Source organism: Clupea harengus, chromosome 23 (assembly GCF_900700415.2).
Source record: "Clupea harengus chromosome 23, Ch_v2.0.2, whole genome shotgun sequence".
In the NCBI taxonomy this organism is placed as follows: domain Eukaryota; kingdom Metazoa; phylum Chordata; class Actinopteri; order Clupeiformes; family Clupeidae; genus Clupea; species Clupea harengus.
Genome location: NC_045174.1, coordinates 549787 through 563594, shown reverse-complemented (window position 1 = coordinate 563594; position 13808 = coordinate 549787). Strand labels below are relative to the sequence as shown.

The window sequence follows — 13808 nt, the reverse complement described above, 5'->3', positions numbered from 1 at the left end:
ACAGTTTGTCTCTACACTGTCAGTATCCAAACACATTGTGGCTTGCCAGGCTGTATTGGGACTGGGACTGGGAATAGGACTGGGACTGGGACTGGGACTGTGAATGGGACTGGGACTGTGAATGGGACTGTGACTGTGAATGGGACTGGGACTGGGACTGGGAATGGGACTGTGAATGGGACTGTGAATGGGACTGGGAATGGGACTGGGAATGGGACTGTGAATGGGACTGTGAATGGGACTGTGAATGGGACTGGGACTGAGACTGTGAATGGGACTGGGAATGGGACTGTGACTGTGAATGGGACTGGGAATGGGACTGACTGTGACTGGGAACGGGAATGGGACCGTGAATGGGACTGTGACTGGGACTGGGAATGTGAATGGGACTGGGAACGGGAATGGGACCGTGAATGGGACTGTGAATGGGACTGTGAATGGGACTGGGACTGGGACTGTGAATGGGACTGGGAATGGGAATGGGACTGGGACTTGGCTCATCCCTTGGCTTTGTGTTCTCTTGCCTCTTAGGGGTGGTCCAGGCAGGGAGTCTGGCCTACATTTGCACTCAGATCGAGACCATCGTGGATCAGGAGCAAAGCAAAGTCCTCTGGATTCCCGACTGATCACCTTTTCTGAATCCCATACCACCACCACCACCACCACAACCAACAACAACAACAACAACAATCAGACGTTGGTAAAACACTAATACAACAAGAAAAACAATGACAAAACACGCCGCTGAACACTCCAAACAACAACAAGAACACTATACACCTTAATGATGTGAAGGGGTACAGCGGACTAAACTATATGTGTGTTGTTAACGACATGCGCACGTTGCTTTTGCATTTGTATCACCGTGGCAACTCGCCACTCCAACACTACAGAAGCGTTTTTTCTTTCAGTCACAACGGTAACACTTTTCATTTCAGACAAAAAAAAAAACACTTGTTTACAATCAACAACATTTGTGTTTATGTACTTTTGTCTTGCGTACTTGAATGTGTTTTTTTTTTTTAAACCTGACCTGTTCTTTAATCCCAGGCCTCTCCCCATTCAGTGTCCTTATACTAGTCAGAACAGACCGGTTTGAGGATTCACCTTTAAAGCATTAGCCACTAATAAACTGGGGGTAATCCCAAGGAAAGACATGTTTGTCGCTAGCATGCACCAGTCTAATGACCCACATGTATCTCTTCTATTGATTTAATCATTTAAAACCTCACTGCTAGTTCACAGACTAAGTACAATGTAGCAAGTAAAGATACTCACTCGGCTGGGATCTCCCAGTTTCTTTTTATTTTCCTCCTGTGTATTTTGTTTTTCTTGTCTTTTCTTCTCCTCTCGTTGATTTTAATGTATCTATTTAAAGGACAAAAAGTACTGGTGCAATTTTTTGACGGTATGGTCATTTAATATTTCCCTCCTCGTTAATTTCCAATTAACTTTTTATATTATTATTATTATTATTGCTATTACTGTTGTTGTTATTTAATATGGTTTTGTAGCTCTGAAGTGAGATGCAGATATGTTACTAAAGGATGAATCCAGTGCTCAGTCTTAAAACAGCATTCTGTCCCTCAGTAGAACATTGTGCCAAATCCTTTAAGTCTCCCTTTTATTTTGGCTCCATTTTGCACTTGAATCTTTCCCTTCTAGCATTTACGCTCTGAAATATATTTTTGTTATCATATTGCTGTTTTATTTTAGGTACGTTAACTAGTTATCCTGTACAAGCAAATGCAAGTGTGTGTGTGTGTGTGTGTGTGTGTGTGTGTGTGTGTGTGTGTGTGTGTGTGTGTGTGTGTGTGTGTGTGTGTGTGTGTGTGTGTGTGTGTGTGTGTGTGTGTGTGTGTGTGTGTGTGTGTGTGTGTGTGCGCGTGTGTCATCAGTGTGTTCCCCATATCATGTCCCTAACATTTCACTAATGTCCTGTACACAAAGCAGGAATTGTTCTTCTACTTTAAATCATGAAGTGAAAAAAGGGATGTTCTCTTGCACATTTTTTTTTTTAAGAAAATGCTATCCTGTGGTTGGACCATCTATTCACAACAAACCATTTGGAATCATTACTTCAGTGATGTCAAAAGAACTTTGCTGGATTTGCCAGTAAGTGGTTACTGTAAGAGAAACATTTCTCACAATTGAAGACGCCAAACGTGTAAGCATTATGCTCCAATTGGGATTATTCTCAATGAATAGACATGACCTCTATCTAATGTTAAATTAATAAATACAACTTAAATTGTGTTCTGTGTGTAGATATCTTTTTTTACATATGTACTTTTTGGACCACCGTTCCCTTTTTCTTGGGTATGTCTGCATAGTTTTATCTTTTGAATCTGTTTTAAGTTGCGTTTACAGTTGGAGATTTACGTGATAACTACAAACCTAAACTTGAGATTCATAATGGCTGAAAGTACAGGCCTAGCCTACTTGATGTGCCAAATTGTACACTAGATGGGGTAGTTTCACTGAAACTTCGCCTACTTCGTCTTATACTGAAGGCAATCGGTAAATGTGATCTGCTATTCCATTTCACACTTAATCTAGAATTAGGTTACTCTTGTTTTAGGTAATTCATTTTAGATTTTTTTTAATCGTCATTCTTTAAATAATACACTTGGTTAAATATAATATGATGGCCTAACCCAGTTAAAAATGATATGAAGGATTTTTAAAAAGGACAAATGCACCATAGCATACATAAACTTTTGCCAAGAGGCCTACGATATGTAGATTATGTGATATAAAAAACCAAGTCTATTTTAGTTACTATAACACATTGCCCAAGCCGAATGACTTGCCATTTTTCCAGCAGTGTAGGCTGACATATTCCATAGGCTATTTCGTTAATTTGTGGGGAGATGTCTCGATGGCAATATAAATGACAGAGATCACTTAATCCATTTTTAGGATGTCCTAGCCAGACATCATAATAGGCTATCATAAATTAAACGATATATCTTATTTTCGTTGACTGGCCCCCAAACTCAAAAACACAGCCGATCGAAAGGTAATGCTTGTGAGGAATGGCCGATCGAGATACGAGACTTATTTTATCAATCCCAATGAAAAAGGTCAAGAGAATAACACCATGTTTTATCATGTAGCATAGCCGTCAAGGTCTGCCAGTCGTCAAATCGTGTGCTCTGGTGGAGGAGGATCGCCTGAGTCGCTATCACACTCAACAGGTTTTCAATTGGAGTTCACTTCCTCCCAGGATGGAGTGATGAAAACATGTTTGCCTTCCATTTGCACCGTGCCAAGGCGGACTACTTGCTTGCAGTACATTGCAGCTAATTGTGTCCGTGCAAAACCAGATTCACAACAACGTTCTTTATGAAAATCCGTAATGTTGATGTGGTGTAAATATGCCTCTCTCTGGTCTCATCTTCACGAACCAGGGTGTTAAAAATCAAATGCATTTCCTCTCTTCTCGGCTCCAGCCGTACAGTGCCGCTTTGTTTAGAAATGAAAGTAGGCGATTTACAACAGTGCTGTCTACGGGGCATGCTTACATTAAAGGCATGAAATAAATACACGTATGTTTATATAACAAACTAGACGTTAAAGTGCCATCAGCGTCTAGTGTTACAGGCTTCACAAGCGGGTTTTGTGTTTAGACTCCGCCTTCGTACCTGTAAATCTCCCTCGCTGAGATGCTTGCAACTGACAGGCGACATCAGCTGGCGTCTGGCGACGCTAGATGAGCCGAAAAAGAACAACAGTTATAAAATGACATGTAGTGCTTTACGGATTATTCGCGAAAGGACTATGAATCTGGACCGCGCTCCACGGTCAGAAGATAAAATGCCATGAGAAAATCAGCAGCGGGGAAAGGCTGAGGTTATCAACAAGGTGGAGTTTGGAAAACGTCCGTTTGACACTAGGCTACAGTTCGATGGATGTAAAATGCAAAAGACAACTTCAGGGTTGCCAAGCTTGTTGAACGTACACAACGATTCCTTGGGGATAATTACAATTCAACGGTTAAATATGACTATTTGAACTACTATTTTTTTTTAACTCGAAATTGAACACGAAACACTCCGAGCGCCTCGTGAAGGACCTGATGCGTTTGGAGGTGGAGTACAAAGTGGCGATTTGGACGAAGTTACACTCGGCTGTGCGTCACTGGTTACTCTGGGTACTGATTTGTATAAAGGAGAATTGATGAGACCGTATCGAAGAAAAGGGGTGGCAGCTGAAGCAACATGGCTGAACATGGGTTAGGGGGCGCTGACAGGTGCTCCTCTCAAACCTCTGGATGTTAGTTATTGAGGATGGCAACCGTTCTGTTGGCACTGGCAATAGTATAATGACTAACTATAAACGTGGCAATTTTAAGTCGGGAACGTCCTCTATCCATATGTCCAAGATGGACGTGATCATCCCGTATTCGCCCGACGTGCCCTGCGATAATGGCCAGCGCATGTGGTGGGCATTCCTTGCTTCGTCCATGGTCACTTTCTTTGGAGGTTTATTCATCATACTTTTATGGCGAACTCTGAAATATCTGTGGACAGTGTGTTGCCACTGTAACGTCAAAAAGAAGGTAATATTCTGACTTTTATGGTTCCGTCTATTCGAATAATATTTAGCTGTGCCTAAAATGTCACATCTTTCCATTTTAATATAGAACTCTTTCAGTGTTTGATTATGTTCATAAAGCGTGTACATATAACAAACCCTCTGAAAGAGAGATTGGCGGGCATTGAAGTGCACACACAACTGTTGAAGTGTGAAAACAACAGGACAACATCTCTGTCCGACATAGCACAAATAATTATTCCAGAAAGTAGGCTAAGCGTCATGCGTGGGCGCATTTGCGCGTATAAAGTACACATATACACTCGCCATAAGAGATACAGTTTGGTGCTATACGGTGTACTCTAATTGTTGAATCTGTGTACTTCTACCACTTTTTTTCTTTGTATCACAAGTTTTTCGACATATACATTATGCAAATATAGATTTTCTATGATGTGCGCATTAGTTCTCCAAGAAACACGTTCTGTGAATCAGCCTTTATGTTGACGTGTAACGTTATTGAATGTGTGGGTCAGTTTATGTATGCAATTTACAGAATGCAAACAGGAAAAACTTAGTGGCTTTAAAACAGTTATTATATGTTAGGCAAATCTGCTTTCTCCCATTTGGCTGAGCGCGAATTGTATTATTCCAGCTATGAACCCGCTACATGATTAAGTTTGAAAATAAGATGCAAAAAGGTTTTTTTTTTTTTTTTTTTTTTTAAGATATTATTCAAAAATGACCATTCAAAAATAAGCATTAGGGCTTCGTCAATTGACGCTAGCAAAACAGTCTCGGGGAAGTCGCGAGCTGCAACGTTTCCTCCTCTTCGCGTTGACTTCCAGCCAGTGTCAGGAATAGGTCCAGCCATAGCTTGGCTACACACCCCTCTCGTCAGCTGTTGCTCCCCCTCTCCCCCCCTGTCAAACACTGTTCTCTTAAATTCTGCGAGACATTGTTGAAAGATCTTGCCAAACGGCTGCTTTATAGTTAGGCATGTGGCTATTCGTCGCGTTGCGTGCCACTGGCGGAAAGTTCATGCTACATAGAATATTTTCGCCCTCTTACACAAACCAGCTTGTTTTCAACCCGTCTGTGGAACAAACAACAGGGAAAGAGAGGAATTGTGTAATGACCGGGAAATCAGCAACAAGTTTATTGTTTTTCATTAATAATAATCTAAAACAATTCATTTTGTTGAATAAGTTTTGGAGGTTTAGCTGCGCTTATTGTTGGCTACGTGTTGACATCAGATACTATTAGCCTACACATTTCAAATTCAGTAAGATTTAGCGCTCATGACTTCATCAGCTTAAAATATGAGGTAGACCAATGTTGAGCAATATCTATGATTCAGACTGTCCTTTATGTTGGATCATAGATGGATGCAGCAACCTGGATAGGCCTGCCAATTTTATTATTGTTGTGTATTATTTTGAACTACTGAGGCAATATATTAATCTAAACGGCTAACTGTATGATGAATGAATGGACACTTCTTGATGTGTGTTAAATAACGTTGGTTTTCTCTGAACTAAGTGTAATTTGTAGATGTGGCAAATGCATGACATTTCTAATATAATTTAGATTTGACACAGCTGATAAAGAAATGTTTGGTTTGTTTCCTCACAGTCATTCTTTTGAAGATTTAAGTTTTGCTCTGCTTTGACAAATGTAGCTGTCACAACAGCTCATAATCAGATCCTATTTCCTGCCAGGCACGCATGGAAAAAAAGGGTATCTACAAACACCAGCATTCGCCCCGCCCGCCCACATACACATAATCTCAATTTGTCCTCTAAAATCTTTAACTCTCTTAGACTATAACTTCAGTTCAGTTTCCTCAAAGTGGCACGGCATAAAAAATATGTTGATATTCAAGGCCAGATTGTGATGTGCACACAGACTCACAGAAATCCAAACACATAATGGAAACTCTCATCCAAACGGGCTGAAGGAAGATCACTCTCTTGTAATGGGGATTTGACTTGAAACGACACCCTTGAATGAGGTGAGAGCCGTGGGCCAATAGATGTCTCTTCCCTGGCAAGCACACTGGACTGTCTGCATCTAATTGTCACCCCATGTGCCCACTGGCTGCCCTCGCCACTGCCAGACTGCTGACCTTCAAAAGCCCCTTGGCCCTACAGCGGGTAGGTTGGCTCGGTGGCATTTTACGCTTCAAAGAGGCAGACGAATGTGGCATGACACTCTTCAATGGGGGAATACCAAGGGCATTTACCTCCAAGATGTGAAGGAAGATTGTAAGCACAAAATATGTAGCCCAACGGGCTGAGACGAATAGGCAAGCATCCTGAAGGGCCTTTGCTTAATTGTGTCATCAGCACTGCTAATGATTTAATATACCACTTTCCAGTGCACCCAACTTTCCTCAGAAGTCTGTGACCTCCAAGGTGCAACATATGGTTTGTGTCGTGGTGCCATAATGTAGTTTCTCAAGGCTCAGTGAAAAAGGGACAATTCTCAATACTGCTGGGCATTCTATAAAGGTTGTCTCTTCCTTGCATTGCAATATTTAAAAAATATATATTTTTTCAGAGTGCACTTCCATTTGACACTTTAAACATAATAGCAGAGGACGCAGCATGCGTTGCCTCTGGAGGGGCGGTCTGCTGACCGTTGAGTCTCCTTCACAATATATTCTGGAGAGGTCTGGGCCGTGGCCTGCCTCTCTCTTTCACATCCTTGAAGAGCCACCCATGAAAAACAAAGCTCTTGAAATAATGGCAAATTGGGTGATGTTTCTGCTACTTCTGCAGTGATGTTGATTACAGCCCAATTCACTGCGTCTGTCAATCAAGTGATCCTATGTTCATCTATTCATTATTGATTGAAGAACATCAATGTGTGTGTGTGTGTGTGTGTGTGTGTGTGAGTGTGTGTGTGTGTGTGTTGTGTGTCTGTGTGTTTGTGTCTGTGTGTGTGTGTGTGTGTGTGTGTGTGTGTGTGTGTGTGAGTGTGTGTGTGTGTGTGTTTGACTGGTGCAGAGCAGGGTCATCTTCAGGAGAGGGGTAGGATTAAGTGGCATGGGTCTGTTTTTAAGCCATATTCAGGTCAAACTCCATCACAAATACGATTATTGGTCAGAGGGGAGGGAGCTGGTCTGTAATTGTGTTTGTCTGCTGGCCAACGAGGAGATGGAGGGGTGATGAGTCATTTGTTTGTACTTCTTTATCAGGGTTCAGCCTTTTAAAAAGGATAGATAGATGGATGGAGGCATAGTTTAATAGTTATACAGACACATCGTTTTTATACATTTCTATGTTTCTGTTGACAGCACAAAGTGTAGTAAACCTGCATGTCTAGATTGTAGACAAGCAAGTACCATCCAACCAATGTGACGTCAGAAAACAAGAGTTTATTGGTGGACCATACCCAGGCCAGGCCAGTAACCCCAAGACCATCCCATGACTAGTCCACAGTCACCAGGCCACAACATTAACACCTGTGTTGTGACATATCAAGGACTAAAAAGCTAGGAAGTGTAAAATCCCACATCTCTAATGAAAGATAGATATCTGCAGTAGACACAGTACCTACCACCGGAGTAACCACTTAGAGAGTGTGTGTGTGTGTGTGTGTGTGTGTGTGTGTGTGTGTGTGTGTGTGTGTGTGAGTGTGAGTGTGAGTGTGTGTGTGTGTGTGTGTGTGAGTGTGTGTGTGTGTGTGTGTGTGAGTGTGAGTGTGTGTGTGTGTGTGTGTGTGTGTGTGTGTGTGTGTGTGTGTGTGTGTGAAAGTGACAATTATTACAGAATTGAATCACTGCGTATTTAATCAGATCATTTGGAAAATCACTCTTGATATCAGTAATGGTTGTTTTAAGATTCTCTTATTTGAATATTTGCTATTCACTTCAGTGTTTTATGAGCTGACTTGTTTCTGAAGTATCACTCTCTATCTCTGGACCTATTAATCACTGAGCATAAATTAAACATTGTCACCATTTGTCATCCTAGCGGTGAGTCATTTCTGCAGTAATTATGCAATCGAGTGGCAACCATCAACTCGGCCCAGCTGCCAAAAAAAAGAAGCTTGCAAAACCTCCAGCAGTCAAGATGATGGCACGGTTGTGTCCTCCGACCGACGCTAATGCTACATGTAGGGGATGAGTGTATTTTGGCTAGTTTCTCTTTCTCTTAATTTTCTCTCTCTCTCTCTCTCTCTCTCTCTGTTTTCTTGGCTTCCAGTCACAGTATTTCTTCTCGAGGCCCCCCCTCCCTCATTCAAATGCAGTTTATGCTGTTGTTTATGGTATGGTTGGACATCTATTCATACTCCCTTTGGATGTTTGTGTAGCTCACAACTTTGGCGGTGCACAAGACTGGCTTTCCTGTGCCCCCTCCTTTCGGGACCGCGGTTGTCTGGTAGCAGCTAAACACCGTCGCCAAACAGGATCGTGTGCCCCAGAGTCCTCTGTCACCTTCTGCTTAAATGCAGCGTCATGCACCTATATATCGTGTATAGATTGGATGGCCCTGTTGCCTGGTAACAGCAGTTCATTCAAGTGTTTCCTTAGAAGGCATAATCTCACTTATGCAATTGTCTGGGCTTTTCAGCGGAAGTGGTGTGAACACCAACCACCCCTCATCCACACCCCCCCCCCCCCCCACCCCTCATCCACCCCCCCCACACACACACCTCACCCCCAGTCTGTGCATATGATGATATTGGGAAACAGAATGGGGGCGGGTTCTTATCTCTCTTAGATGGAAACTGATAAGCTGTAGCCTCGTTCTCCCATAGCAACCTTTCTCAAACATAACAGCTGTCATTACAAATGGGTGTGTCCCATCTGTTGTTGTAGTGTTGTTATTTAGAAAGGCTACTCTCTCATTGGCCGAGTTTGCACGCTTTGTTGTGTTTGTGACCCTCCCTGTCCTGCCCCCCCCCATGGCCATTATATTGGCCTCTGGCCACAGCTGAGCACTCAACTGTTAATACGAGGCCTCCCATCTCCGGAGCTGTGTGTTGATTAATGGCTGCCGTTATCTGCTGAGGAGGAGCAGGTGAGCCCTCGATCAACAGCAGGAGGCCACAGCGAGGACCACAGACGCAGACAACCTTCACAGTTCAGATGGGGCTTTCTCTCCCCCGGCTGGCCACTGATGCCCTATCACCATATTACTTTTGCCCACGCAGCACCGTAATTATTTAGCAAATTAACTTCTTTTATTTCCCCCCCCCTCCTCCTCTACCTCCCTACCTCCCCCTCCTGTCTTCACTGTGTGCAATGCATCCCCTGGTCCCGTGCTGAGTCCTGTGCTGTAAGTCAATATCTCAATATCCAAGACCATCATAATAATAGGTGAAGGATCATAATAAAACCATAATCCCCACAGAGTAAAAAGTCATAAAGAGCATAATGTGTTTGTGTGTGTGTGTGTGTGTGTGTGTGTGTGTGTGTGTGTGTGTGTGTGTGTGTCTGTCTGTGTGTGTATCTGTGTGTGTCTCTGTGTGTGTGTGTGTGTGTGTGTGTGTGTGTGTGTGTGTGTGTGTCTGTGTGTGTGTGGGCGTGAACTTTGACCGTACTTCCCCTTTGACTGACTCTATCTTGGTCTGGTGTCCAGTCTGTCTGGTTCAGGGATCATGCATATGCAAACACATGCACAACCACACACACACACACACAACCACACACACACACACACACACACACACACACACACACACACACACACACACACACACACACATGCATAACCACAGTAAGGCACAGACTGCCAAAGAGATTTTTACATTTATAAAGAAGCTTATAATGTATGCTTCAAAATCCCCTATGGTTCTGTTTTGAAATGTGATTAGATGGGACGGTTGTCAGGACAGTCCTTTAGATAGCCCGTCCTTCATATGCATGGGCCTTAAATCAGCTAATGGTGATTGGGATTTGGGCCGTGTGTGGTTTTCGTGGTTGCGGAGGTCAGACGGCGGAATTTAAATGCCAGCTTGGAGAGCGATGTGTCTTTTCAGCCTGGATGGATTGATCGCGAAGTGGCGTCTCGCCAAGCATCACAATGCATGGTCAGGCACGAATGGCAAACTGTCAAAATGTTGACCTTTGAATATGCATCCTTACCTTTTCCAAGCCTTCAATTGAAATTGTTATTGTAAAGCATTGTGGAGTTAACACAAGGGGTGGGAATCACTGGAAGCTCCGTGATTTACAATGAAGACCGTGTTCATGCCAAGATGTGGTTTTATTTGGATTTTTAAGGATGAGCACTATGATGGCTACTTGCTGGGTATTATGAGACGCATTGGATTTCTTGATTAAAAATCACGTTATCTAACATTAAAACAAGGCCACCCTTCAGACCAAGTGCTGCAAACCTAATTACCTGTCGCTGATCTTAGATTGTGATTGAGATTTCTGTACCTACTGATCTATCTTATCAGTTCTCTGTTAATCCTCATCGCCGTCTGCTCAATCGTCTGCTCCATCATCCTCACATCTAGTCTTTAGTTTGGTCCTTTAGCTCTAGGGCCTTGCTGATTACATGTGTGCCAGGTGTTCCCCAACCCCTATCATACAAACGGCAATCAGCATCACCACAGTGAGTCGGACTCTCAGACAAATTAGGATTGAAACCTCTGTATTTACATCCTCTTTCTCATCACTATCTTCAAATCAACCTGCTTGTCAGTCTTGTTCCGGGCAAAATCAAGGATGCCTTTTAATTGAGATCCTCGTATAGCAATCCAGGCTGGGGGCAGAGCGTTGGCTCATTCAGTAAATCCCCTTAGCATCAAATAGATTCCTACATGACACAAAACACCGTATCTCTGCTTCAGTGTCTTTCTCATCACCATGCTTTTGCCTCTGCATTCGTTCATTTGTTTGGCGTGTCGGTCTTTAATGGTCTGTGTCTGTCTGCCCTGTCTCTTTTCATCACTCCATCTGGTGACGTCTGTTTAGCTCCTGTGATAACACGAACCTCTCTGAGCACGGAGGGAGATGAAATGTGAACGCGCTAATAACTAGCCTCAAGCACTTCTCTGTGCGGAGGCCTCCACCAATTAACTAAATGGCCCTGTGCTCCAATCAGAGATGTTTGAAAACCCTTCTGATTTCCTGAGCTGAGTTGAGAACTGAGATGAGAAGATATATGTGTGTGAGTGGGGGGGGGAGTTGAAAAATGAAAACATTTCATACAGAAATAGTCTGTATGAGAAAGCTAAGCAGGAGTCGGCTGGTCATGTAGTTGAGGGATTGCTGCTAATGAACATGGATTCAATAGGCAGTTTTTAGATAGTACAAGAGTCTTTTCTTTCTTCTCTACAATAATCATGCACAATGAATTGCCCTGTTATATGTATATAGACATATAATAATACTTCTATAATTATAGCCCCCATTGCGCCGGTTGGTGGAGTTTCAGCTAAAGGTCTGGACTTCTTCTTTAAAAAGACATATTATGTCTCACAGATTTACAGTCTGGAGACTGGAGACCTCATGAAATGACTTAACAAGAGTTTCAATAATGCAGAGACCTGCCAGGATGCTCACAGCTCGCACACTTCATCTTCTCTCTTAATGGGTTTGTCGAAATAAATGATTCCCTCAGTGTCTATTTATAACATGAAATAGAGGAAATTAACAAATGGAGCAGAATATAAAGTAGACAGATTTATTAAAAGCTTTGATTTAAAAAAAAAAAAAAACTCAGCCACGTGGTCATAAAGTTGGTGCATATTGCTAATAAAGCATGTAGCATGTTGGATATCCACACCCACAGGTGTTTGAAATACAACCTGAGATTGTAGCATGATAACTTGTAAATGGAAACTTTGCTGTCACAGAAAGAGACTCTTCAGGAAACCGGACCTGAGGTAAAACATCTTTAAATGCAACACACTCGATTAACTATATTTGTGTATCTTTTGAGAAGTTAACACATATTACACAAATACACAAAAACAAAATGGCATTCATGTGCACCAGAAATGCTGTGTGAAAAAAAAAAAAAAAAAGCTTTTCATGTTCACCTTTTTGATAATCTATCCTACCCGGCTTTGATTCATGAAGAAAGCTTCTCAGCATTAATTGGACCAGGGGATGTCACTGGCTATTTATCTTTGAACTTTGCCATAGTTTAAATCAAATATTTATAAGGAGAGCCTTTTTCAGGAGGACTGTTTTAGACACGATCATTAGCCGTGACAGGACAGCTGTGTGGAGCCAATTAAGTATTCTTCATGAGCTCCACACCATCTCCTAGTGTCTCTTTCATGCTCGCCCTTCCTCTTTCCTCTCCCCATTTCGCTTCTCTTCGGTATCATGAAAGCATCTCCAAAAGATGTGTTTTCTAGAGTTTTTCTAGAGATCTGCATGTTGCCGTGGCAGCTTGTCTTGGTGATTTGACTCACACCAGGGTTATGTCTTCATGTGTACTTGCACACTGCTAGTAGATAGTAGTAGAGTATCTGGCCGAGTTCTAGATCTGGCTGTTGTAGCAATGTTATAATCTCTGCATGTTCTGGAAAAGAGATGTCTTCATCTTGGTGTAGTGATAGCCATGGCCCTGGTTTCTTAGGGTTTCTTAAGACTCTGCTTCACTGAGCCTTGAAGCCGTGGCTGTACTTAGCAGACTCAGTAACACCTTGAATGCCTGAGGGAGAACCATGGACTGTCATATCTTCTTGATTCACTCTCCAATCTGCTCGCACCAGTGTTTTGCAGGGCTTCTGGACAGCTTAACCCGACACAGTGTCACAGTTGGCTGCCTCGACAAGCGCTGCGTCTCAAGAGAGTGTCAAGAGGTAGAATCTGTACTCACAAGAAGTGCCCAATTTGCACATTAAACTACAACACGAGCAATGAACTGTGATTTGGTCCTCACAAGATGTGCATGCCTTGCACGTCGAACTAGAAGATGAGCATTGAACTGTGATGGCGACAAGTTCGTGTTTTTCCCTGAGGATGGGGAAAATGATTTACAGTAGAACAAGTCCACAAACTCCTGAAACTTTTGTAAAAACAGGTTATACCCTGTCTTTTGTCGTGTCTTGTTTGTTAATTGTTCCGTTTTCTCCTGTGGGAGCGTGTTGTGAAGGAAGCTGAATCACAAGAGAAATTGCCAAGGCATTTGGATATTAACACTACATAACGTAATGACTCTTGCCTTAGTGACGCATCGACAGTGTGGGCTAGAGCTAGCAAACAAGAAATATTCCAAAGTGTTTCTACAGTGTTTCTGGATGAATTAATTGTATTAAAGAAATGCCATTGTAAATACCATTTACATGTA

The 13808-nt window shown here is 42.5% G+C and overlaps 2 protein-coding genes across 9 annotated transcripts in view; both read left to right on the top strand.

Annotated features, from left to right (window-relative positions):
- The window catches only part of LOC105912894 (disks large homolog 5-like), a 51769-nt gene extending 50180 nt beyond the window's left edge, over positions 1 to 1589 (top strand). For all 3 annotated transcript variants that reach the window (XM_031560790.2, XM_031560791.2, XM_031560789.2), the window contains exon 33: positions 532 to 1589. In XM_031560790.2, coding sequence (XP_031416650.1) covers positions 532 to 626 — 95 coding nt within the window. In that variant the 3' untranslated portion in view covers positions 627 to 1589. The remainder of the gene's footprint in view (positions 1 to 531) is intronic.
- Positions 1590 to 2815: 1226 nt separating this feature from the next.
- LOC105912905 (calcium-activated potassium channel subunit alpha-1-like) overlaps positions 2816 to 13808 on the top strand; it is a 90606-nt gene continuing 79613 nt past the window's right edge. For 5 of the 6 annotated variants that reach the window (XM_031560793.2, XM_031560794.2, XM_031560795.2 and 2 more), the window contains exon 1: positions 2816 to 4564. In XM_031560793.2, coding sequence (XP_031416653.1) covers positions 4277 to 4564 — 288 coding nt within the window. In that variant the 5' untranslated portion in view covers positions 2816 to 4276. The remainder of the gene's footprint in view (positions 4565 to 13808) is intronic. The other variant, XM_031560797.2, reaches the window with a different exon arrangement.